Source organism: Myotis myotis, unplaced genomic scaffold (genome assembly GCF_014108235.1).
Source record: "Myotis myotis isolate mMyoMyo1 unplaced genomic scaffold, mMyoMyo1.p scaffold_m19_p_1, whole genome shotgun sequence".
Classification (NCBI taxonomy): domain Eukaryota; kingdom Metazoa; phylum Chordata; class Mammalia; order Chiroptera; family Vespertilionidae; genus Myotis; species Myotis myotis.
In genome coordinates, this window is record NW_023416313.1 from 166181753 (window position 1) to 166207877 (window position 26125).

General features: G+C 41.7%; 1 protein-coding gene across 4 annotated transcripts in view; it reads right to left on the minus strand.

Annotated features, from left to right (window-relative positions):
• Positions 1-1104: 1104 nt before the first annotated feature.
• The window catches only part of CEP152 (centrosomal protein 152), a 100512-nt gene continuing 75491 nt past the window's right edge, over positions 1105-26125 (minus strand). For 2 of the 4 annotated variants that reach the window (XM_036300771.1, XM_036300777.1), the window contains exons 20-27: positions 25125-25790; positions 17914-18028; positions 15077-15244; positions 10905-11001; positions 7835-7938; positions 5558-5714; positions 5217-5320; positions 1105-2422 (exon numbers count right to left, since the gene is read on the minus strand). In XM_036300771.1, the coding sequence (XP_036156664.1) occupies positions 1395-2422; positions 5217-5320; positions 5558-5714; positions 7835-7938; positions 10905-11001; positions 15077-15244; positions 17914-18028; positions 25125-25790 (2439 nt within the window). In that variant the 3' untranslated portion in view covers positions 1105-1394. Of the gene's footprint in view, positions 2423-4188; positions 4218-4757; positions 4978-5216; positions 5321-5557; positions 5715-7834; positions 7939-10904; positions 11002-15076; positions 15245-17913; positions 18029-25124; positions 25791-26125 lie in introns of all 4 variants that reach the window. The other 2 variants (XR_004966292.1, XM_036300782.1) reach the window with 2 other exon arrangements.

Genomic DNA, 26125 nt, shown 5'->3' on the forward strand with positions numbered 1-26125 from the left:
AGGTGAGCAATGAGCTAGATTCTCAGTTCAGTTACACCCCGGGCTTCAACGGATCAATCACTAATCAGAACCATAAATTCAGCTGGTTTAGGAGTTTTCCTAGAGTCAGAAATTCCAGCTAAACTATTAGACAAGGGGCACTGATCCTTGGGAACAGAAGTGAGACTTTGAAGAGATGCCGTGTCCCTTTCCCTAACTGCATGCCAACTCAAGCACTGAAATCCGGGCTAGTTTTCAGGCTTCTCTCTCTACATCCGGTCACCAGATGAGTTGACACAGCTTTCCAAGCTCCAGAAGGTTCCGTTCCAGGTTCTCGCTTTTAGAGAGGATTCACAGCAGGAGGAGGATGCATTTGCCACCCATCCCACCAACACCCATGTTAGCCTGGTTCTGGGTGGAAACTATATTGAATCAAACCACATATACTGTCCATACACGGTTAAGGGTGAGAGGTTTGAGAGAAGCACCTGCATACACCAACACTTTCAGACGCACCTCTAAGAATCTGCAAAAGATTCCTCTAAAAACAACAGTATTCAGGTGGTCATTCATTTCTGCGTGGTTTAAAGTTATGACCTTTGGCACACAGCATTAATAACTTAGCCAATTTCTATTCTATAAATGAACATAAAAATCTAACAGCTAAAAATTGTTTGCTACATGATAGGGCCTATCGTTTCCATTTTTTAAAAAGTGGTATTTTAACTAAAAGAAAGACTATGAAACCATAAAGGAGACAAAGAAAGTCTTTCTCTGGATGTCCCAGGAGACATGAAATAATGCAAATGCCAACTAAAAAATGTATACTATTATTCTAAACAGTACAACTAGGACACCGTTACATATTTTGTGGCAATCCTTACAAAACCTCTTTTCTACAAATTGAAAGCAAGAATAAAAATTTTGAGAAGATACTTCCAGGAAAGGTGTGTGTAGAGTGAGTATATAGCCTCATTAAATATTGCCAATTTAAAAAATTAAATTTGGCTGATCATATACACAAATCATCAAAGTTTACATTTTTTTTTTCTGGATGAATTTCAAACGTAATGTCAGTATAACATTGCTATATCATGAGTTACAAAATAATTCATAACAACTCTATAGACCATATGCAAGTTTATTTAAATAATTTAACAGTGCACAGAGAGCTAATTTGTAAGTATAAAAAATAGAGGATTTAGCAACCAAATGTAAACACCACACGGAAACAGATTACACAGACACTATCAGGCCTTTGGGAGATTAAGGCGACATGAATATCTCAAGTAGTTTTATGGGAATACTTTACTCATAGAATAGATGTTATTAAAACATCTCAAAACATTTTTCAGTATGAAGTCTTCCCTTCCAGTTTTCTTGCCAATATATTCTTCTTAAATACTGTACAACGATTAGTCAAGATTGACAAAGGGGCTGTCGAAGCCGCTGTCCTGCTGGCTGGACAGTGGGGCCATCGGCCTTCTCGAAGGTTGCCGATGCGCTGAAGAGGGCTCTGTGCTGCTCAGCTGTTTGAAATCTGCCGCCAATAGATCCGCCTCGGGACGAGCTGGGTGTCCAGGGGTCATGCTGGTCTTCCCCGGCTGGGCATACATGGCTTCTTCAGACAGGTCTGGAGTGCGACCAGCCCGGCACTGCATCGGTGGAGAATTCTTATGATTTTTCTCTTTCTCTGAAAGGCAACCGGCTGCTAAGAACTGTTTGAAATGACCAGCACCGGCGAGCGCCTCCAGGGTGTCGTGCGGCCCTGCGCGGAGAAAGGACGCCTCGGGGCTGCCGAAGGGCAAGGTGGTGCTGCTGGAAGGCCAGCCCAGCGAGGCGCCGGGGTCCCCGCTGTCCTTGACCGGAGCGTCCTCGACACCCAGACCCTCACTTCCGTCCGATTCCCTTTCAGTGAGTGGAACACACTTGTAGACTTTGAAGCCGAGTCTTTCATTAGGACTCCGACAAGTTATGTGTGCGGATCCCGATTCGGAAAGAGCGGGGCCATTTCTCGGCGAGGACTTGCTTCCGAAGGGTCCGAGGAAGGGGTATTCGGCTGCCTGCAGACGCGAGCCCGAGCCGGCGTCACCGAGGAGGTCTTTCTTCCTGTGCAAACCATAGCCCCCTTCGCCTTCCCAAGGGACAAACTCGGGAGAGGCAGCCCCTGGCGACGCGTGCAGATGTTTGTGACTGCAATCCCCGCCCTGAAAGTCTGCACGCGACCCTTTGGGACTCACGTGCTTTGGGCCCCCAAGCTCCGCCGCCTCCAGCCGCCTCCGAAGGTCGCAAGCAGCCCGCCTCTTGGGAACCTGGTCGCACGTACTTTGGGGGAGAGTTTTCATACTGTTTGATTTGCTTTCACTGTGACCCGGTAGAGTCTGGTCCACGTCATTACTTTTTGATTTTTCAACACCAATTATCTCTGAAGTCAGGGGCAGTACTACAATATACAAGGGAACACAAAATTAGGGGAGCGTAAAACTAGGAGAAAGTTAACATTGAAAGAGAAGGACAAAAACTACATTTTTATGTATTCCCAAAGAAGGCATATTTATTTGAATCGCTCTCAGAAATACATCAATGTCAACATGTTAAAATCCTCTTTTACATATATCCATTAGAACAAGGTAGGTAATTTTATTACTGAAATCTGATACAGTATTATTGCTATCCACCGGGTCTATTATTTTCTGCAACAGATGTTACAGCATTTTAAGAACCAACTGTGACATTTCCAGTCCTATTCTGATATGGAGTTTCTGATAAAGAGAGTTGACTGGAAGAACCCCAGTGCCCAACACTCTGCCCACACACACAGCACAAACTAATTGGAGTTTCTCATTTAATCAGCTAAGGCAGCGGTCGGCAAACTCATTAGTCAACAGAGACAAATATCAACAGTACAACGATTGAAATTTCTTTTGAGAGCCAAATTTTTTAAACTTAAACTATATAGGTAGGTACATTGTTATTAACTTAATTAGGGTACTCCTAAGGCTTAGGAAGAGCCACACTCGAGGGGCCAAAGAGCCACATGTGGCTCGAGAGCCGCAGTTTGCCGACCACGGAGCTAATGCATTAAATCTGACCAGAGGCACAGTAGCCACACAGCACAGAATCAGAGGCAACTGCCTCAGAAGAGTACAGCTTGGTCCCCACAGTCCATGAAAAGGGCTTCGACTGGGAACATTATTTGCACATTATTGCTCCAAATCCAGAAAAACCTTTTTCTTATTATATGCGACTGCCCTTTTCTACCCAAGGTTCACATTACCATTCCAAAATTTACACAAATAGTCACATTTACCAATATCAGACTCAGTTTCCTGAACAATTTCTGCCTGAAGCTTCCCAGAGTCCAAATCCCACCCCGCCCCCCTATGTGGAATTTACCAATGCTTTCATGTATTTTCACCAGCTGTTGCTTTACATATTCTAAAGCTTTTTTCTTTTCTTTTTTTAGAAAAAGAAACTATTTACATAGCTTCTTGGGAGGTAAGTCCTTTATCATGAACTTTGGTCCCTTTTAATGCTAAAACTCTGTAATTTTCCTAATATTGCATTTTTCTACTATCAGCACTGCACTTACTAGGTATGTCACCCTCCATCCTTTTATTTTGAATTTTAAATGTTCTTCCTGTGGAAGTAACATATGTCTGGATTTTTAAAAAACCGTTTGCAAGTTGTGGTCTCTTAATAAGTGAGTTTAAGCTATTCACATTTGGTGTGAATGCTGATATTTCAACCAATCATTGTTTCCTACTTACCCATGCTTTCTAGTTGTATTTTTCCTCTTTCTTGATTTTGTTAGATTAAAAACATCATCTTCCAAGTTTTTCCCCTACCAATTTGAAAGTTACATACTCTATTTCTATTTCTCTATTGGTTATCCTTAAATTTCAATACACATACTTAAACCTATATTTTTCTAGCAATGGCTAGAATTACCAGTATCTATATCCTCTCCTTGAAAATAATAAAAATCTTAGCATATTGTTAATTTCCACTACAATATTCTCTTACATTTTTCTGAGCATACTATACTTTTCTAACATTCTCAGGTCCTGCTGTTTGTTCTACGAATTCTATTTCCTTAGGTATAAGTTCTGTTTGTTTTGTTTTGTTTTGTTTTATTTTGAGTTTGGTGCCTTTTTTCATGGTACTGGCTTTCTATAAACATGTGATGATTCTTGGTTGAATGCTTACCTTTCAGATGTCCTCAATGAGCTGTTTTGCTGTTGGTTTAAAGAAGTTGAGAATGGCATGGGAAGAAATGAGCTGCAGGGTAGAAAGACCTAACACCTGGTACTCTGGCCCTGGCCAGGTGGCTCAGTTGGTTGGAGCATTGTTCCATACACCAAAAGGATGCAGATTTGATTCCCAGTCAGGGCACATACCTAGGTCATGGGTTTGATCCCCAATAGGAGTGCATTTTGGGAGGCAACTGATCGATGTTTCTCTCTCACATCAATGTTTCTCTCTTTCTTTCTCTATCAAATCAATAAACATATCCGCAGGTGAGGATAAAAAACATTAAATTAAAAAAATACAAAAGCTGGTCCTCTGAGCATGTGGGCTCCCACTCCGCGCCCCCTTGGTGTGGCTGGCCACCCAGAGCACTGCCCTGCTTCCAGGCCCTTCTTCCTGTTGCTCTGACCCAGCCCAGTATTGTGGTTGGGGAAGGGAGAGGAGGAGAAATGAAGAGGGTGACCCCACCTGGATCCTGCTGTTCTAGAACCCCAACTAGTTTTCCTGGTGGGAGGGCCCAGACTTACTTCTCCTGCAACATCACCACCTTCTTCTGTGGGACAGTTCTGATATTGCTCCTGCTGTGGCTGTCATCTCTGGCAGTTCTGAACTGAGGCTCCCCTCCTCAATCTTCTACTGTCTTTCTTTCAGGATTTCTCATGGTTTCTGGCCCACCAATCACACTTTTCTAAGCCCAGTTATAATTTCTTCTTTTATAGTTGTTGTTTACCATCTTTTCTACCATTTCTAGGGTTGGAAGCAGCAAAAGGAAGCTGATGGGTTTGCTGAGTCTGCCTACTTGAGCTGGAAACAACATTGTTTTGCACATTTCCAGTTTAAGTAAAAAACACACAGAGGTTAATAAATTACCTCTCACTCCCTACATTTCCTGTGGGTTTTTTTTTTTTTTTCATTTGAAAAATATTAAGTATCAAAAAAAGAGAGAGAGAGAGAGAAAATCCCTCAAGTGACTCATGTTGACATACCTGACGCTGTGGTTTTGCTCTGGGATCTGTTTGCAATAGGTGTTTCCAGCAGCTTTGCCATTGTAGCAAGTTTGCTAGCAGCATTCATAATCTTTTTCTCAGCTCTGTGGGAATTCCAGAACATTAAATTAATATAGTTTAAGGGGAAAAATGAGTTTCCTTCACTCCAGGACTTTTGTTTTCCTATTAGCTCTGCCAACATTAGGGCAGCACAGCCTTTGAGCCTCTCTTAACCCCAATGGCTGGTCATGTAGAAACAGTTAATAGCGTGATTAAGCAAAATGCTTAAAAAACAACATGCGTCATGGTACTCTAAGGACACGATGCTTGTTTAAGCTTACCCCTCCTGTTTCCCATTATCCTGCAAGATCTGTTGGAGGCAGGTCAAATAGTACGTGCGCATCTTACGGATGGTTTCTTGACGTTCTCGCAACACCTCTGCCTTGACCATTTCCGCAGCTCTCTCCTTACTCTCCCGAATGTACCGCAGCATGTCACCTGCGGGCAAGGGGGTGGGGTGAGGGGTTGGGGTGCAGAGAAATCCCCACAGAGGCACGTTTGTTACCAGTTCTTTAAAAACAAGAGAAGCAGACTTCAGACCAATTTTCTAAGAGATGAACTGATTACAGGTATAATTTAGACACTGCACTTTTCCACAGTCATTAAAAGGGAATATTTCCGATCACTATTTTGGTAGACTCAAAGGCAAAGGAATCTAAAAGTCTTCCCAGAATGATGACAGCCACATATGGTAAGGACACAGAGCACATTCCCCAGGGAGATTCTGTCCTCTTCTAAAACATTGAGATAAGAAAAAGCATAAACACAGGGTGGGGCAAAAGTAGGCTTACAGTTGTTCATATGGAAAATACAATAATTCAGAAATAATGGCACAAGGATAAAGTTTCACATACAACTGTAAACCTACTTTTGCCCCACCCTGTATGCTTTTTACTTGTCTATTAGGTCTGATTAAAAGAGAAAAAGAGAAATATACAGGAAAGGGGAGCCAGAAAGGAGGAGATAGCAGACACAGAAGGAGGCAAAAGGAGCTGAAGAGACGCAGAGTCTCCTGTTTCCTTGTGCTCTGAAAATCCGTGTTTCATCATGTATTCAATCCTTTCAGCACCAGTGAGCATCCAACAACATGGAATCTCACCATCATGAGAGAGAGGTGCACAGTGCTACTGCAGGGAAAGGAATGGGACTCTCGTTGCCTTCTGAATTCACATTTAAAATAGTCCACAAGCTTTCGAAATCTCTTTTTATCTGTAACTCGACATGCTTTGATTGGGAGTACCTTTAGCTAAGGTTGACTTTTGTTACCAAGCCCAGGCCTGCATCCTCCATCTAGAATATCAACACCCCTGTTATATTAAGGATTCCAATTCACAGAGGACAGTAAGCTTGTCCTAAAAATCACATGTTCTCTGCAAAAATACTAATAGACTACTTTTCACTACCTGAAGTGGAAAAAATGAAAACAAAGTACATGTCAACACAAAATTTCCAACCAACTTCTAAAATGTAAACACGCACACACACGTTATATTAGGGTGAGAAAAATACTTAAAACGTCACTTCCCCATTAATATGACTGGTAACAAAAATCGCCTTGTTTGTAGTAATAGAGCCTCTATTAATATAAGCGGCAACTGAGAAGCAAATCCTCTTAAACTGATACTAAATGGGCTCTTCGATCTACCAATTATATTCGGAACTTGAAACCTGCTCCACTCCTTTGTTAAAAATGAATGCAATATTAGGACGTAAATATACATTTCTTCTATATAAGTGTTGGCTATTGTTCTGGGACACACACATTCTATGCAATATTTATTGTAATTAAAAACCAGGAGGTATCCGTGCTACTAGGAAAACATAACTGAAGAAACGCTCTGCGGGGGGTGCTGCACCACCTAGGACTGTAAAGGACTTGACAAACAAATACATCTACAACTTAGTCCATTGTCAAAATAATGAGAAACCAGAGAACGACTCCTAACTAGATCCATTTTCCCTGGTCCTTAAAAGTTGATGGTAGTAAAAAGTAATTTAACACTCAGGTGACAGTTTCGTTGCTACCAGTTAAATTATAAGATTGTAACATTTTTAGTTTAATATCAGTGTCCAAAAAAGAAACAGAATAATCAACAATATAAAACAACTCTATCCTCTATGTCACTTCCAAAAGAAATTATTCGGGCAAAATGATCCATTACTGTTTAATTAAGAAAGGTACTGCCCTAACCGGTTTGGCTCAGTGGATAGAGTGTCAGCCTGCGGACTCAAGGGTCCCAGGTTTGATTCCGGTCAAGGGCATGTACCTTGGTTGCAGGCACATCCCCAGTGGGGAGTGTGCAGGAGGCAGCTGATCGATGTTTTTCTCTCATCAATGTTTCTAACTCTCTAGCCCTCTCTCTTCCTCTCTGTAAAAAATCAATAAAATATATATTTTTTTTTAAAAAAAAAAAAAAAAGAAAGGTATCAATGTTCTCTTATGCAAGCTGGTAAGAGTCTAGGACAAAGTAGCTTGAAAAATTCCCAAAAATTACTTTTGTCAGTAACAAAAAGGCCCAAACCAATTGAAAATCGTAGGACTCTCTCAGGGGACTTACGCTTGATTTTTTTCACTGCTCTAATATACTGCTCACGAAGCTCTTCCATGGCCCCCTGACTGCACGGCAGGCAAGCCTGTTCAATGGCCCCTTCTGACAATGACCTAAACAGAAACAGCGCAGGTTGTAAGTGGAAAACTTCTATCTATAAATTCCAATAAGATAAACTGGAACGTGCTTAAAAGTTCACACAGGAGAATCTTTATTATATAGTTAGTTAAAATAGGAGAAAAATGAAAACAACTGAAATGTTATGGTTACTTAAGTAAGTCGTGGTAAATCCACATGGTGAAAATCAATGCAGCATATTATAGAGTAGTATATAATGAGGTGGGGAAATGTTAATAAAGATTACAAAATAGCTTTTACAGTGTTCTCAACTTTTAAAACATGTACACATGGTATGTGTATACGAAAGAGCCTAAATGATATAAAACAATAGGTTAAGAGAGGGTATCCTAGGGATAGGATTTGGGAAGATTTTCCTCTCTTTTATGCTTTGTGCCACACAGTTCTGCACCACGTAATGACCAGGGCGTGTTCTGGAAAATGTGTCAGTAGGCAGTTATCATTGTGCAAGCATCACAGAGTGGCCTTCCGCAAACCTGGATGGAGAGCCTACTACAAACCTAGCCTATAGTCAGCCTGTTGCTCCTAGGCTCCAAGCCTGTACACCTGTCACTGTACGGAGCAGCATGAGATTAAATCAAGCACAAGAAATAATGATGCAACCGAGAAACATAATAAACGTAAACCAGTAACATAGTTATTACCATTACCAAGTATTATGCACTGTACATAATTTTATGTATTATATGTTTGTATGACTCAGCAGGTTTGTTTACACCAGCATCTCCACAAACACGTGAATAAAGTGTTGCATTTCAACAGCTATGAGGTCACTAGGAAGAGGAATTTTTCAGCTCCATTATAATCTAACTAGAGGCCCGGTGCACAAAATTCATGCATGGTGGGGAGGGTCCCCTCAGCCCAGCCTGCACCCTCTCCAATCCGGGACCCCTCAGGGGATGTCTGACTGCTGGTTTAGGCCCGATCCCCAGCAGTCAGACATCCCTCTCACAATCTGGTACTGCTGGCTCCTAACTGCTCACCTGCCTGCCTACCTGATTGCCCCTAACTGCCCCCCCTGGCAGCCTGATCACCCCTAATTGCCTCTGCCTGCTGGCCTGATCGCCCCTAACTGCTCCCCCTGCTGGCCTGGTCACCCAACTGCCCCCCCCCCCAACAGCCTGGTCACCGCTAACTACCCCCTCCACTACCGGCCTGGTCGCTCCTTACTGCCCCCCCCTCCCCCCCGCCCAGCTTGGTTGCCCCACACAGCCTGCTGTTCAGTCATTTGGTCATCCCTCATTAAACCCCCTGCTGGCCTTGTAGCCCCACGCAGCCTGCTGTTCTGTTCAGTCATTACTGTTACTGTGAGAGCATCTCAGACAATTTGCATATTCCTCTATTATTAGTATAGACTAGAGGCCTGGTGCACAAAAATTTGTGCACTTGGGGGATCCCTCAGCCTGGTCTGTGCCCTCTCACAGTCCGGGACCCCTCGGGAGATGTCCACCTGCTGGCGTAGGCCCACTCCCCGGGGGTAACGGGCCTAAGCTGGCAGTCAGACATCCCTCTGGCAGCCCGGCAGCCCTCGGGGGATGTCCACTTGCCAGTGGGGAGCAGGCCTAAGCTGCAGTCGGACATCCTTAGTGCTGCTGAGGAGGCAAGAGAGGCTCCCACCACCACCGCTGTACTGGCAGCCGTCAGCCTGGCTTGTGGCTGAGCAGAGCTCCCTCTGTGGGAGCGCACTGACCACTAGGGGGCATCTCCTGCATTGAGCGTCTGCCCCCTGGTGGTCAGTGTGTGTCATAGTGACCAGTCATTCCCAGTTGTTCTGCTGTTAGGGTCAATTTGCATATTACCCTTTTATTATATAGCAGTGGTTCTCAACCTTCTGGCCCTTTAAATACAGTTCCTCATGCTGTGACCCAACCATAAAATTATTTTCGTTGCTACTTCATAACTATAATGTTGCTACTATTATGAATCATAATGTAAATATCTGATATGCAGGATGGTCTTAGGTGACCCCTGTGAAAGGGTCATTCGACCACCAAAGGGGTTGCGACCCACAGGCTGACAACCACTGTTATATAGGATAGAGGCCTGGTGCATGGGTGGGGGCCGACTGGTTTGCTCTGAAGGGTGTCCCAGATCAGGGTGGGGGTCCCGCTAGGGTGCCTGCTCAGCCTGGGTGAGGAGCTGATGGCTATTTTCAGGCTGGTCAAGCCCCCCAGTGGGGACCCTCACCCCATGGGGGTGTGGCCAGCCTGGGTGAGGGGCTGAGGGCTGTTTTCAGGCTGGCCATACCCCCTTCAGGGTAGGGGTCCCGTTGGGGTGCCTAGCCAGTCTGGGTGAGGGGCTGATGGCTGTTTGCAGGCTGGCCACAGCCCCTTCAGGGTTTGGGGGCCCTACTGGGGTGCCTGACCAGCCTGGGTGAGGGGCTTATGGCCGTGTTCAGGCTGGCCACGGCCGCGGGCTGGAAGCAGGTATCTGGGATTTATTTAACTTCTATCATTGAAACTTTGTAGCCTTGGTCCCGCTCAAAGCCTGGGTTGCCCCTGGCAACCCATGTTCCCAGCCCCTCCTTGAGCAGAGGCCACAGTGGCTGAAAGCAGGTATGTGGGATTTATTTATCTTCTATAATTGAAATTTTGTAGCCTTGAGCGGAGCTCAGGGCTGGCCAGGGCAGGCTGGAAGCTTGGCTTCCTCCATTGCTGGGGGCAACTTAAGCCTCCTGCTCACTCCAGCTCTGTGGCCGCCGCCATCTTTGTGACGGACTGGCAGAGTGAGAGAGTGATGGTTAATTTGCATATTACTCTTTTATTAGATAGGATAGGACTACTGTCATATATGAAGTCCATCATTAAGCAAAATGTTGTTACATGGCATAGGGCTATATAACAATGACAATTATTGATTTTCCTGGTATATTATCGACACAATTGATATAGTTTAAAGATACTTAGAAATAAGCAATTTCTTTAAAATAGTAAAAGTATACCTTGGTGGTAAGTTACAAAGTGTTCTCAGTTCTTCCAATTTACTCTTCATGTCATTGTTTTCTTCTATTAATTCTTCAACAACTTTACTATTCTCTTCTAAAAAAGAAGTTTATAGAATATTGATCAATTAATCTCTTTTTTTCTCAGCCTCCTGTTCCCTTATGTTCACAACCCAAATGTTTATGGAGGAAACTACAGCATTTCCAGTTGCTCCCTGTGCCATTCATTCCCTGATGAGCCCTAACCTGACCACTCCTGTTCTGATTTCTTAGCACTTAAAAATCTGTGCTGCTTGTTTATCTTGCTTCGGGTTACACACTGCTCTGCAAGGGTTTCCAATTGTTTCAGAGGCATCTCTTTTGTTTTCCAGCTAGACTGAAGCTCTGCAGAAAATACTAGGTTTTCTAATTCCTGGTTCCCGTGGATCCTGGTGTACAGTCTATGATCATATCAATGATCACTGAACAAGCACCTCAAAACAACATTTTTTTAAAAATCAAGCTTAAGAAGCTGCTGTTTTCAGAACAAAGGTCAGATTTTTTAATTCCTTGAACTTTAAAAAAGATGAGGAGACTGATGGAGTCCATGAATTTCAGTCAGTGACACGGGTTTAAATACTAACTCTACTTCTTACCAGTTGGATGAGCTTAGGCAAATTTCTTAAACTATCTGAACCTGAGTTTTTTCATTGGAAAAATGGGGATAGTATTACCTACTTTGAAGATTATAACAGAGATAAAACAATAAGTGCACAGCACTGTACATGGGTTTGGCAATACCACTGTTCAGGAAGTACAAACCTGGCACTGCATGTATCCTACTCTTAACCCTCTCGTTACACCCCATACATTGGGGAACGATTCACTCTATTCCCCCTAGTGATTGATGCTAACTTGTATATTTTTAAACCGTTCATTATTACTCTATCACTTTCCAATAAATGCTACCAAGACAGTGGAAAGGGAATTTAAGAAACAAAAAGGAAGCAACCACAATAGCAAAAACATTATCAACAGATTTACATTAAGACAAACACTAAAATGAAACTATTGAATGACTTAAATTCTGACCCTGACCCCCTTTTTCAGCCATTGTTTTGAGCTAATCACCAACTTCCTTGGATTATTTCTAAGTGCACAAATTACAAAAGAGATCTACCTCAAAAAGCAATGGGTAGCCCTAGCTGGTTTGGCTCAGTGGACAGAGTGTCCACCTGTGGACTGAAGGGTCCTGAGTTCCATTCCAGTCAAGGGCACATACCCAGGTTTCAGGCTCAATCTCCAGTAGGGGAGTGTGCAGGAAACAGCCAATCAATGACTCTCTCTCATCATTGATGTTTCTTTCTCTCCCTCTCCCTTCCTCTGTGAAATCAATAAAAATATATATATATTTAAAAAGCACTATGTAGAATAATGATTTTATGATCACAATGAATGGTGCTAAATATTATTTATAAATAACACATTGTATGCGGGAAACGTATTTATACGTTTTACATATTTATACGTTCTACCAGTGTAGTAGAGCGCGGAACACATATTAATACGTTTTTTATAGACTAGCGGTAGAATGCGGGTAACGTATAAATATGTAAACTAAAGTTATCGTAATTTTACTGAACGTTGCCATTTGCGCAAAAAATTAGCAAAAATGGCCCACGCCACCTGTTAGCGTGCGATAAAAACTACCCGCAAACAATGTGCTAATAATCACACCCAACTGCCCCTGTCATTTTACTCTATAAAACAGATATTGCTGGTTTTCACCTAATTTTACAGTAGCTACATTGTATCTACATCTACAGTTGAACAGTTAAACTAAATAAGTAAACAATCACTATATAGGAGTTATAACTGTTAAAGTTTTTTTCTCAAAATTCTTAAAACGCTTTTTGCCTTAGAGTAATTATCACCTACTAGAGGCCCAGTGCACGAATTCGTGCATAGGTAGGATCTCTCAGCCCGGCCAGCCCAGCAGGGTGGGCAAGTGGTAGGGACCAAGGGAGGTTCACCAGCCGGCCCCACCCCCATTCGGGGACCATCAGGGCCAGGCCAGCTGGGGGAGAGACCCCAGGAGGTTGGTTGGCCTGGGCAGGGACCGGGGGAAGCTGGCTGAGGGGGGAGGGACCACAGGAGATTGGCTGGCCAGGGGGAGGGGCTACGGTTGGTTGGCTGTGGGAGCACACTGACCACCAGGGGGCTCCTGCATTGAGCGTTTGCCCCTGGTGGTCAGTGCGCATCATAGCGACCAGTCATTCGGTCATTTGGTCGTAACGGTCACTTAGGCTTTTCTATGTATAGATCTTTAACAGACTTAGCAAGCAGTAGGAGGATGTAGATGGCTTCTCTTAGGCAACGGTGTTCACAGTGTGTGCTGATGCCAGACACTGTGCTAAATGCTGGTCCAGGACTTGGTCCTTGTCACCATGAAGTCTCTACTCCTTTGGAGAATATAAACATCCAATAACTCCAAGGATGATGACTGTTATAAAAATCACAGGTGGTGGGAAGACGTCTATCAGAAGAACCTAATCAAGTCTGGTGGCTGGGATTACCTCCCTGAGGAAGGCATGCACTGAGAGAGAGATGCGGAGGAGCTAGCCAGGCAATATGGTCAGGATGGTAGGACAGATGTTCTGGGAAAAGGAGGGAATGCAAAGAGGTCCCGAGGAAAGAGACAATGAAATCCATGCTATGGCTCTATGAATGGGTATGTGGACTGGGGAAAGAGGAAGCCGGAGGGGCTAGCAGATGCTCGGTCATGAAGGGCTTTTTAGACTCTTTAATTAAGTATTTGTATGTCTCACTGAGGACCACATCCAGCCCCTACTGGGCTTTAAGAGAATGGTGACCCAATTTACTTTGTAAAAGGTTGCTCTAGCTCAGTGATGGTGAACCTATGACACACGTGTCAGAGGTGACTTGCACACTCATTTTTTTGGTTGATTTTTCTTTATTAAATGGCATTTAAATATATAAAATAAATATCAAAAATATAAATCTTCGTTTTACTATGGTTGCAAAGATCAAAAAAATTTCTATATGTGACACGGCACCAGAGTTAAGTTAGGGTTTTTCAAAATGCTGACACACCAAGCTAAAAGGTTCGCCACCACTGCTCTAGCTACCTGAAGGAGAACAGATGAGAGGGGCAAGAGTGGAAGCAGACTCAGGAAGTGACTGAGGTTGCCCAGGAAAGCAAGAGGTGAATGTAGAAAAAACAAAGTAAATCTATCCGCCTGGTCTTTTATGGATGATGCAATTATTTGGAGTCCATGGATTCAGGCTTTCATTCATTCAGACATTTACTATTGTCTGGTATGTAGTGGGCACCATGACAACAAGGGTGAATAAGACAAAACATTCCTTATCCTCAGGGTACTTACAGGAGTAAAAGAAAATTCCTGACCAGTTCAAGAATCTGAACTATTTCAAATGTAAAGAATATACAGAGCACAGAATATAAGTGAAGAGTGAAAGGTAAGAGGGTGCACCCTCATAAGCTCAATAGCTTCCTTTCTTATAAGGGCAATAGAAAATGGCAGAAATGCCCGTTTAAACAATTTCCCTGAAAACACTGAAAAATGGACTGGAAGGCAAACAGGTCAGACCCAGGCACCTTTGTTCACACCTTTGCCCTCTGCCTAGAATGCTGTTCTCTCTGGCAAAGACCTTCGCCTTTCACGGCTCAGTCAAGCCTCCCTTAACTCTAAACAGGAGGAAGAGTTAATTAACATCTTTTCTTCCAAGTTTACACAAACATACTGCCAGTAGCACTCAATGCTGCAATTATTAACTTGTTTTCAATTCTCCTCCCTTGATAAGAAGCTTCTTGAAGGAAAAGAACAGTCTTGCATATCTCCATCTAAACTGGAATTCTGCCTGATGCATTTACTGCGATATCGCCAGTGCCGACAATACTGCCTGACACATAATGGGCACTCAGTGTCTCTTCAATCAAAACAGGAAGAAAGGAGTGTGACCTTTTCACCAGAGCTCCAATTTTCCTCTTTTGAGCTCAGTAGTAATTTGGTGAGTAAAAATAAGGTCCAAATTAGTCTACATTAACTCCCAAAGAGAACCAGTGCCTGTTAAGTAAAAGTTCACATTTGAACATGTCAACAAGGGTCAGAGAGATTCCTACTGGTAGCAATGCCGCCTTAAATGCTAACCTCCGATTTTTTCCACTACGGCTTTGTGCTTCCTTTCTAAATACTGAAGGTGCCGACAGCATTTCTCCAGTTTTCTTTTCAGATCTTGACATTCCTGCTTTGCCTTTTCAAGTTCTTGGAAGCTGTGTCCACAGCATGAACCTTTAATCTCAGGGACCTTTTTCTTATCTGCAAAAATTAAATGACAGCAAACCTTTATATCAATTTAGACTAAGAACTACAAGGAAGGGAAGGAGGGAGGGTACGAGGGCGGGAGGGAGAGAGGGATGGAAGGAGGGAAAAAGGAGATCAAATGACATAACTAGAGGCTACAGTATAACTGGAAAAAGTATGATGCTTAAGAGAAAGACTTGGGTTTAAATCCTGTTTCCACTATTTACTGGCTGTGTGACTCGGAGAATATTACTTAACCTCTCTGAGACTTGGTATTTTAATGTGCAAAACTGAATAAAACCATCTATTTTAAATTGTTATGAAAAATAATGCTCAGACTTTAGTATTGAATACCATTCCCCACTAAAAAGGACCTCAAATCTTCAAGAGATGACTGACTCTAGTACCGGGAAAGGGTATGTACAAGATGAGGCTAGAGTATTTTGCTATACCAGAAAGTAAGAAATTACTCAAATATATAGCATGTCCCAAGGACATGGGAGCCAGTTTGAAGAAGCTCCACTAGCTAAATCTGGGACAATTTGAACACTTAGTATAGTAATGAATTATAAAACATATTTTAGTCTGGCTGGTGTGGCTCAGCGGTTGAGCATCGACCCAGGAACCAAGAAGGCACCAGGCACATGCCCGGGTGTGGGTCCATCCCTAATAGGGGCATGCAGGAGGCAGCTGATTGATGATGGTCCTCTCTCATCAATATTTCTCTCTCTCTCCCTTCCTCTCTCTCTAAAAAGTCAATAAAACGTATATTTAAAATATATGTTTTTTTAAAAATATGAATTCATGGTTCATACCAATAATCCTACCAAAAATGGGATAGATGGATGGATGGATGGATGGATGGATGGATGGATGGACGGACAGATGGATATGTAGGCAAGTTGTAAGTAGATAGGCAGATGGATGGGTGGACAAACAGATAAATAAATAACTACGCAAACTGGAGGGGAGCAGTCTTTAACAGTATTGGTAATCTTCTATTTCTTAAGTCTTAAAGTGGGTTCCTGGTCGTCAGCCCTCGTAACTTATGTGATCATTACATGTATTTTTTGTATGTGTCAAGTATTTAATAATGTTTAAATTACTTTTAAAAATAATGAGATATTGGAAGACTATAACCAAATAGTCAACAGTGGCACTCTGGGAGTAAGATTGTAAAGGACTTTATCTCTTACTATATGTTTTGGATTATTTAATCCTTTCTAATGAATTTGTTAATGTGTTGTTTTTAGGGGGAAAGACTAAAGAAAGAAAAATAAATTTGTTTATAGTCTGATTTGACTTAGTCCAATTTCTTTCATATTGACAGGATTTCTCAAAGCCAAACTACTCATTTCACACACACAAATATGATTCTCAGGCCATTCCAAATATGATAACAGACATAAAATGACACTGAAAAGTAAGAAGCAAGATATAAATTAAGGTGGTATTACCACGCACCTAATGAGCAATTAGATATTCACAACCATCTAGAACCTAGAAGTAAGGGAAAAAGATCTATGAACAATGAGAAAAATACTGTTGACTGATTTCTCAGGCAAGGCAGGGGTTCTCTAAGGATCCTGGTAATACTGCCTACTGAATTAGAAATGTGTGAAAACTAAGGTTATTGGTTTAGTACATATGATTTGCTCTGGCAAGTCTTAGTTCTTTTCAGGTTACAAACAGAGAGTGTGTGCATGTGTTGGTATGTGGGGGAAGAAGCAGGCTGCAAGGGGCCCCCTATTAGGGATGAAAGCTACTAAAAGACATGCCAAGCCTCGCTCAAAAGCTCAGTGAATAGAAGCCCTATGGTCCTCTGTGACCTCTGAAAACTTCAAGGGGCTGCAGTGCAGCACACCAACTCTTCTTCATAATGACAATTCTAAGTATTAAGGAAAAGTTAAACTGTCAATTCATCAAATGCTCAAGGACCGCAAATTCTGTGTCATTCACTCTGCCATGTGTTAGGAAGGAAGAGATAAAAACATTGCCCCTGCCCACAAGAAACTCACAAATAAATCAGAAAACACCTAATACACTTCAGGAACATTTCCATTAAAAAAATGGTTGAGCCCTAGCCGGTTTGGCTCAGTGGATAGAGTGTTGGCCTGTGGACTGAAGGGTCCCGGGGTCGATTCCAGTCAAGGGCACATGCCTGGGTTGCAGGCTCGATCCCCAACGGGGGGCCTGCAGGAAGCAGCCAATCAGTGATTCTCTCTCATCACTGATGTTTCTACCTCTCCCTCTCTCTTCCTCTCTGAAATCAATAAAAATATATTTTAAAAAAAGAAAAATATGGTTGAAATAAAACAGTAATGTGAATGAAAAAGTGTCCGCTATTTGTCAATTTTCTTATGTGAAGCCCTTGATTTCTCAATAAAGCCAGGGAATAAAAATATGACTGTGCCATTAAAATTCTCATTGTTCTCCTTCTAAACAGAATCACTTCCGGATGGAGGGAAGGCCATGAAAAATAGACATAAGAGGGCCGAGGGCAACTTTGTCTTCTAAATGCAAAATGAAATCTAGGGGGAGGACACACATCAAGTAGGAGTAACATTACGCATTTGTTCACTCAAAAACTAGATACATCTTTGCTCTCCTTTTATTTTCAAAGCAACCCCCTGGAACTGTGGTTATGGATGTTACAAAGATCAGCAGGAATCAAACCCCATTACCAGCTTCTGCTTCTGTTTGTTTTGAGGCCGAGGTCTGAGCATGGTGTCCGGACGTGGGTGTAGGAAGGATGACCAAGGTTCCAGGGTCTCCTCGGCCGGTGACACCCATGTTTCTCTGAAACAAATTAGCTTTATAGTTATTGCCTAGTAAAAGTCTTCACACAATTCTCTATTTAACATGCTAATATTAAACACACACACACACACACACACACACACACACACACACACACACAAAACACACACAAAAACCCATCACCCTGAAACAAATCCTGCCTAAACTATCACCAATATTTTTCTATGGTGTTAATGTGAATACTGTCATTACGACGAACTAGTCTCTCTAATTTTCCTAATTAGAACATTATCTGGCAGAGGACTGGCGGCCAACTATGAGACAGGAGATACATATGAATTTGAAGTATTTTAATAGTTTATGTGATCAAACCATTGGACTAGGTGAAATCAAAATTGCTCTTGAAAATCCAGAACATTTTCACTGCAGCAGGAATCAAATTCATTAGAAATTGCAATACCGATCTTTTGCCTTCCATGAATTGAAAGTAAAATAACAGTAAAAATATTTTTTTAACTTAGATAAGTATGCTATATATTTCTAAATATTTTAATATATGCTACCATTTTGAAAGAAAGGTCAGTTAAATTCCAATGTTAAAAAGAGAAACTGAGGCTCACCTAAATGAAGCACCTTGCACAAGACCATTTCTTCACTAACCCGTATCGAACACTTTCTGCATTCTAGTCCTGTTACAGGCAATACAGCCACTATACTAATTTGTGGTGAGACATTCTTTTAAAGTAGTATTTTCAGATTTTGGACAACTACTAAATCCCAAAGAATGATCTTGAGAGGGCTGTCTTGTTTAATTACTTAAAACACATTATATATGCTTGATTCTAGAAGCCTTTATTTTGATTATGAGAAACTCACTTAACTGTCAGGAAACCTACCTACAATGCCCACCACAAGCAGAGATCAGCAAGTAAAGAGAAGAGGCAAATTCTGAGCATTCAAGAGGACACAGATGGGGTTGAGCCAAAAGGAGTAACAAAGGTGGAGCCCCCAAACAGTCAATGTTTCCAGTTTCTACTCAAAACTGGAGAAAAGCTAAGATAACACAAAAAATTTAGCAAGCACTTTTTGGTCTTAGCTTTTACTTGACTGTGGTGGTAAGAAAAGATAGAATGCACATCCTTTAGTCTGTTTGAAATTTTTATTCCAATTGATATTTCTCTTTTCTTTTATCAACTATGAAATGTTGTGTTAATATATTTTGATATGGCATTCATTTCCTTGGACACTTGATTTTTAATTCATTTCATCCTTTCCATTTTATTTATTTATTTAGTTTTTAAATATTCTTATTGATTTCGGAAAGGAAGGGAGATGGAGGAGAGATAGAAACATCAATAATAAGAATCACTGATCAGCTGCCTTCTGCATGCCCCTTACTGGGGATCAAGCCTGCAACCTGGGCATTTGCCCCTGATTGGAATCAAACCTGGGACCCTTCAGTCTGCAGGCCATGCTCTATCCACTGATCCAAACCAGCCAAGGCCATCCTTTCCATTTAAAAAAAAAACCCCTTTGATCATCTAAATTATTTTAACAAGACTTATTTTATATGTACCTGTAGATCAGTGTTTCTGTTTTAATTTTCATGAACAGCTCTAAAAACTATAAATTTAATAAATCATCAATCACAGCTCTTCACATTTATGGCACCTATATTGCAAATTTATAATCACTGCTTTACCTCAAGGTTCTGAAATGAGTTAACTTTAAAAGAGCAAAATTCAAGTATTACTCCTTGACAAATGCCAGATTAGGCATTTCAAAGCCACCCTTTTTCAGGAATGGAATCTGATCCCACCCAACTAAAGCCGCAAAAGTCTAAGTTCTTAGCCAAATTACGTGATTCTGTCTCCAGAGACATGTAAGCCACATTGAGTCATACAAATGATCTTACACTGTTTGCACAATTATAAGTCCTATAAAAAGACCCCGGGTTTGATTACATATTAATGGTAGAAGAAAGGTGTTACATTTTCTTGATTTTTTTATAGCAGAAATCGCCTTTTCAGGAAAGTAAACTCGAAAGCATACATAATATGATTTTCCCATCACTTATCATTAAAAGCTCCTATGGATAATTCTTCTTATTTTAATTATCTATTTTTTCCCAAAACTCTCAATAGAATATTATAAGCATTATTCATGGGAAGGAGTCTCACCCAATTATTCTTAAGTTGAAAGCAACTAGTAAGTAATAATATCTTTTGAAATCAATAATTTAAAATATCAGATTTGAGCTGTAGAGAAGATGGCGGCATAGGTAAACGTGGTACTCGCCACCTCCCACAACCCATCAAAATTACAACTAAAATACAGAACAACCATCATTCAGAACCGCTTAAAATCTGACTGAATAAAAGCCCTCCAACTAGAAAATTTAAAGAAACCACACTGAGACTGGTAGGTGGGGCAGAGGCGCAGAATGGGCTGGTCCAATACGTGTTTTCAATTGGGATGGAAATCTTGGCTGAGAAGGCCTCCTCTGAGGAGCAAGGGTCCCAGCTCCACATCAAAACTGTCAGCCCAGGGTTCCAGTGCTGGGAAGAGAAGTCCCCTTAACTTTGGGCTGGAAAAACCAGCAGGAATTGTGGCTAAGTGACACAGAGGCTGCCTGAGATCCAGGCAGTTCCTCTTAAAGGGCCCTTGCACAGACTTACTCCCCCTGAGCTCCAGTGCTGGGCAGCAGCTTGAAAGGATCCAGGGACATATGAGGAGGAACTAAATTGTCTAGCATCAGGGCAAGAACTTGGCGGGCAGCTATCTCCTAAACAAAAGTGCTGGCAGAGGTCATTGTTTTCCTGCTGAGATCTCCCCCCACACAGAGCTGACTGGCAGGTGCTCCATTATTCTGGCCAACATTGTTCAACTTGGTGATTCCCTGAGATCCCACCCCACCCAATTTGCAGCCCCACCCAACCTATTTGCAGTGGCTTTTTTTATATTAATGGTCTGTTCTGGCTCAGGCTTCAGATTTTACTAAAATCTCTCAAATAAGCAGCAGCTGGACTTGGTGTGCCCCATACCTCTCAATAAGTAGCCCCAGGCCTGGCACTAGCAGCAACTTGCCAAGGTTCACAGCTTGGCCTCTCCTGGACACCTCCTAGCACAACACAAGTAGCAGCCATCTGCAGATTGCTCTGTAGTTCATGCCAGGTGGCCCCAGGCAAGGGACAAGCAGTGGCTGACTTTGCACCTCCCGGGAGGCCCCAGAGCCATTGCACTTGGTGGAAAGCTTCAGACCACACCAAGTTACAACTCTACCACATCTAAAGTGACAACTCAAAGGGAGGACTCAGTGAGCACCAAAGCCCCACTGAAGCAAGTCCTGCTCCATAGGGGTGTCTCCTGCACAGCAGCTCTTCCACTGTAGTCACAGCTAGTCCTCACAGCCAATTGGCCTGGGGGTCAATTCCTCCCAGTGATTCCAACAGTAATCAAGGCTCAACTACAACAGGACACAGCCCACACAGGAGCACACCTAGAGTGCCCAGCTCAGGTGACTGGGTATGCTGAGCCACTGGGCCCTACAGGACACCTACTACACAAGGCCACTCTACCAATTCCAGGAGACATAGCAGCTCTACCTGATACATAGAAACAAACACAGGGAAGCAGCCAAAATGCGGAGACAAAGAAACATGTCACAAATGAAAGAACAGGAGAAATCTCCAGAAAAAAGAACTAAATGAAAAGGAAGCAAACTACTAGATCAGCGGTTCTCAACCTGTGGGTCGCAACCCCTCTGGCGGTCGAACGACCCTTTCACAGGGGTCGCCTAAGACCATCCTGCATCTCAGATATTTACATTATGATTCATAACAGTAGCAACATTACAGTTATGAAGTAGCAACGAAAATAATTTTATGGTTGGGTCATAACATGAGGAACTGTATTTAAAGGGCCAGAAGGTTGAGAACCACTGTATTAGATACAGAGTTCAAAACAATGGTTATAAGGATGCTCAAGGAACTTAGTGAGAATTCCAAGGAAATTAGTGAGAACATCAATAACTAAAAAAGGACCAGTCAGAAATGAAGGATACACTAACTCAGTGGTTCTCAACCTATGGGTCGCGACCCCTTTGGGGGTCGAACAACCCTTTCATAGTGGTCGCCTAAGACCATCGGAAAACACATATATAATTACATATTGTTTTTGTGATTAATCATTATGCTTTAATTATGTTCAATTTGTAACAATGAAATTGGGGGTCACCACAACATGAGGAACTGTATTAAAGGGATGCGGCATTAGGAAGGTTGAGAACCACTGCACTAACTGAAATGAAGATTTACAGGGAATTAACAGTACAGTAGAGGATGCCAAGAATCAAATCAGCAACTTGAAATATAAGGAAGCAAAAAACATCCAATCAGAAAAGCAAAAGGAGAAAAGAACCCAAAATTATGAAGATAGTATAAAGAGCTTCTGGGACAATTTTAAGTGTACCATAATTTGCATCCTATGGGTGCCAGAAGGCGAAGAGAGAGTGCAAGAAATTAAAAACCTATTTGAAGCAATAATGACAGAAAACTTCCCCTACCTGGTAAAAGAAATAGACTTACTAGTCCAGGAAGCACAGAAAGTCCCAAACAAGAGGCCCACACCAAGATACATCATAATTAAAATAACAAAAGTTAAACAGAGAATCTCAAGAATAGCAAGAGAAAAGCAGTTAGTTACATATAAGGGAGCTCCCATAAGACTGTTTGCAGATTTCTCAACAAAAACTTTGCAGGCCAGAAGGGAGTGGCAAAAAATATTCAGTGATGAAAAGCAAGGACCTAAAACCAAGATTACCCAGCAAAGCTATCATTTAGAATTGAAGGTCAGATAAAGAGCTTCACAGAGAAGAAAAAGCTAGAGTTCATCACCACCAAACCAGTATTACATGAAATGTTGAAGGGTCTTTTTTAAGAAGAAAAAATAATAATAATAATATGAACAGTAAAATGGCAATAAATACATACCTATCAACAATAGAATCTAAAAATCAAAATAAATAAACAAGGACTCTAATGCACAACAACAAAACTGATGAAAATAGAACCAGAGGCATGGAAACATGGAACAGACTGATGAATCTTGGATGGACTAGTGAGGGAGGGGGGAGGGGAGGAAAGAGGAGGAAGAGCTTAAGCAAAGAACTTTTATTTATTTATTTATTTATTTATTTATTTATTTTTAAATATATTTTATTGATTTTTTACAGAGAGGAAGGGAGAGAGATAGAGAGTCAGAAACATCGATGAGAGAGAAACATCGATCAGCTGCCTCCTGCACATCCCCCACTGGGGAAGTGCCCGCAACCCAGTTACATGCCCTTGACCGGAATCGAACCTGGGACCCCTCAGTCCGCAGGCCGACGCTCTATCCACTGAGTCAAACCGGTCTCGGCAGAACTTATATTTATATATGCATTACCCATTGACACAGACAATAGGGTGGGGCAGGATCCAGTGCAGGAGGGCAATGAAGGGAAAAAGGGGGGAAAAAACATCTGTAATGCTCTTAGCAATAAAGACTTAAAATAATAACAATAAAAGAATTAAAAATATCACCTGGCGCCTGGCTGGTGTGGCTCAGTGGTTTAGTAGGGACCTATGCACCAGTAAGTCATTGGTTTAATTCCTGGTCAGAACACATCCCCGAGTTGCAGGCTCAATCCCCAGTGGGGGGCATGTAGGAGACAGCCGATCAATGGTGATGTTTATCTCTCATCAATGTTTTTAACTCTCCCTCCCTTTCCCTTCCACTCTAAAATCAATAAAAACACATTTAAATGAGGAAAAAAAAACAAAAAACATGACAAGAGTGAAATGGGATGGAGTGGACTGATCTTTCAGGTTTCTTCAGCTCTAAAATTCTGGGATGCAGAAAGGCCGAGCTGCATCATGGGTATCCTACCAAAACCCAAGGGATTTGTACTTTCTTTTTCAGATGACAAACAATACTATATGATTACCCAAGATAATAAGTTAATTACCCCCACGTATGGGACTGGAATTCAGATTTTTTTCCTAGCTTATGACTCTTTCCAGGAGGTATTAATACCAAATACTTAATTCTTGCTTTGAAAACATTTAATCATGCTATCTGGCTGAATTAACTCATATCTCAACTCTTCTATCAGACAAACCTTATAATACTGGTTTGTTTTTTCTTCCTCTAGTTACAAATGTTGAAACTGGCTGATCACAATGCCTAGAACAGCCGTGGGCAAACTATGGCCCGCGGGCCGTATCCGGCCCGTTTGAAATGAATAAAACAAAAAAAAAAAAAAAAAAAGACCGTACCCTTTTATGTAATGATGTTTATTTTGAATTTATATTAGTTCACACAAACACTCCATCCATGCTTTTCTTCTGGCCCTCCGGTCCAGTTTAAGAACCCATTGTGGCCCTAGAGTCAAAAAGTTTGCCCACCCCTGGCCTAGAATATCATTCTGGATTTTTCACTCATACCAAATTTCTTCAATCATAAGGAGCAAGACTTTATCAAGTGTTTCACAAACTCAAAGCTGGTGTCAGAAAGTACTTATACAATGAGAAGGATACAATAATTTCATCACACATGCATGTACACAGAACACCAGCCAAACTGGGCTTCCGAGTTTGTGTGAGCAAGCCGTACCTCTACTTGCTTGTTTCTACATCAATATTCTTTATACTTGGTTGGCACTTTTTTGCCTACATGAGATATAAATTCCTTGAGGGCAACAAATAGGTTTCTAAACTCTTTAGAAGCTCTTAAGAAACCCTACTTTAATATGATGCGTATTTCTTGGAGCGGCAATGCCGAAGAAACAAAACAGGAATGAGAGTTACTCCGTTTCTGAAATCTCAGGCCCTTACAAAGAAGATCATATATTTTTTTAGGGAAAAAGATGTCTGGGGGTTAAAAGCGCTGCCTCATATTTATGAAGAAGTAATGTTATTTTGGCCAAAAAAAAAAAAAAATGCAATACTTTGGATTTGTTACAAAAAGTTTTTTAAACCACTGGTTAAAAAACACACAAGTATTACATCTGTAAAATGAAAGGAAAAAATACTGTATGCAACGTCTACAATCACCCTTGATGTTTAACAGCTCTTTTCACTTCCTGGGCACATACCTTTTCCCATTCTGAGTTGGTGTTTTCCATAAGTAGGGAGAGTAGATCTTGAAGTGCTTTCTGAATGCAGGCCTTTAGTTTTTCAAAATATCGCACAGACGCCCACTTTGAAGAACACGTCGACATGAGTTCTGAGAGTTGCCTGTTCTCTGAACCAGGGGCTTGCTCCTTCGGGGTACCCTTTAGGAGAAGTTCAAGGACAGTCAGAATGTCCTCCTCGTACTGAGAGATTTCCAGTTGGACCCGCCTGGCTTCCTGCACAGTCCACTCCCTGCGACTCTGGTCTAGACAGGTTTGCAATTCTGTCTCCTTCTGGAGGAGCAGTTCAGCTTTCTGTTTCAGAAAGTCTTCTTTAGCTGCTGCAAGCACCTCATTAATTTTATTTCGATGATCATCTAAAAACTGTCTGTAATCTTGCTCATTTTGTTCTTGAATTCTGTGGATTTCTTCTTGCTTTTCTTTGTTCCATTCACTCCGGGCCTTTGCCAACTCGGCCCTGATAACCACAGGGACTTCCTCGTCCTTCAGTTCCAGCTCTCTCTGAAGAGAATGAATCTTCTCCTCCAATTTTTCCAGGTGTTGCATTTTTCCAGGCGTTGCATTTTTCTTCGTATTTTCAAGCTCGCTTTTCCATTTCTCTTTAGCTTCAGAAACAGCAAACGATATCTAAAGGACATAATGAAGATTTTAAAATCTTTAAGATTCTCTCATTAATAAAAAAAAATTAAAGTAATTATTTGGGTTAACCTCTGAACTTAGTAAGAGATTTAGAATCAGAATTAGGGGGAAACAGTGAATTTAGATATTATTCCTAAAATATTCTTACACTATACTTAAGGATCTTTTCCTTCATTTTAAGTCACCTAACATTTTATCTTACGTTATTTAAAAAACAAAATATCTGCCCTGGCTAGCATGGCTCAGAGGTTAGATCGTTGGCCTGCACACCACAGGGTGAGGGGTTTGATTCCTGGTCTAGAGCATGAAACTGGGTTTCAGGT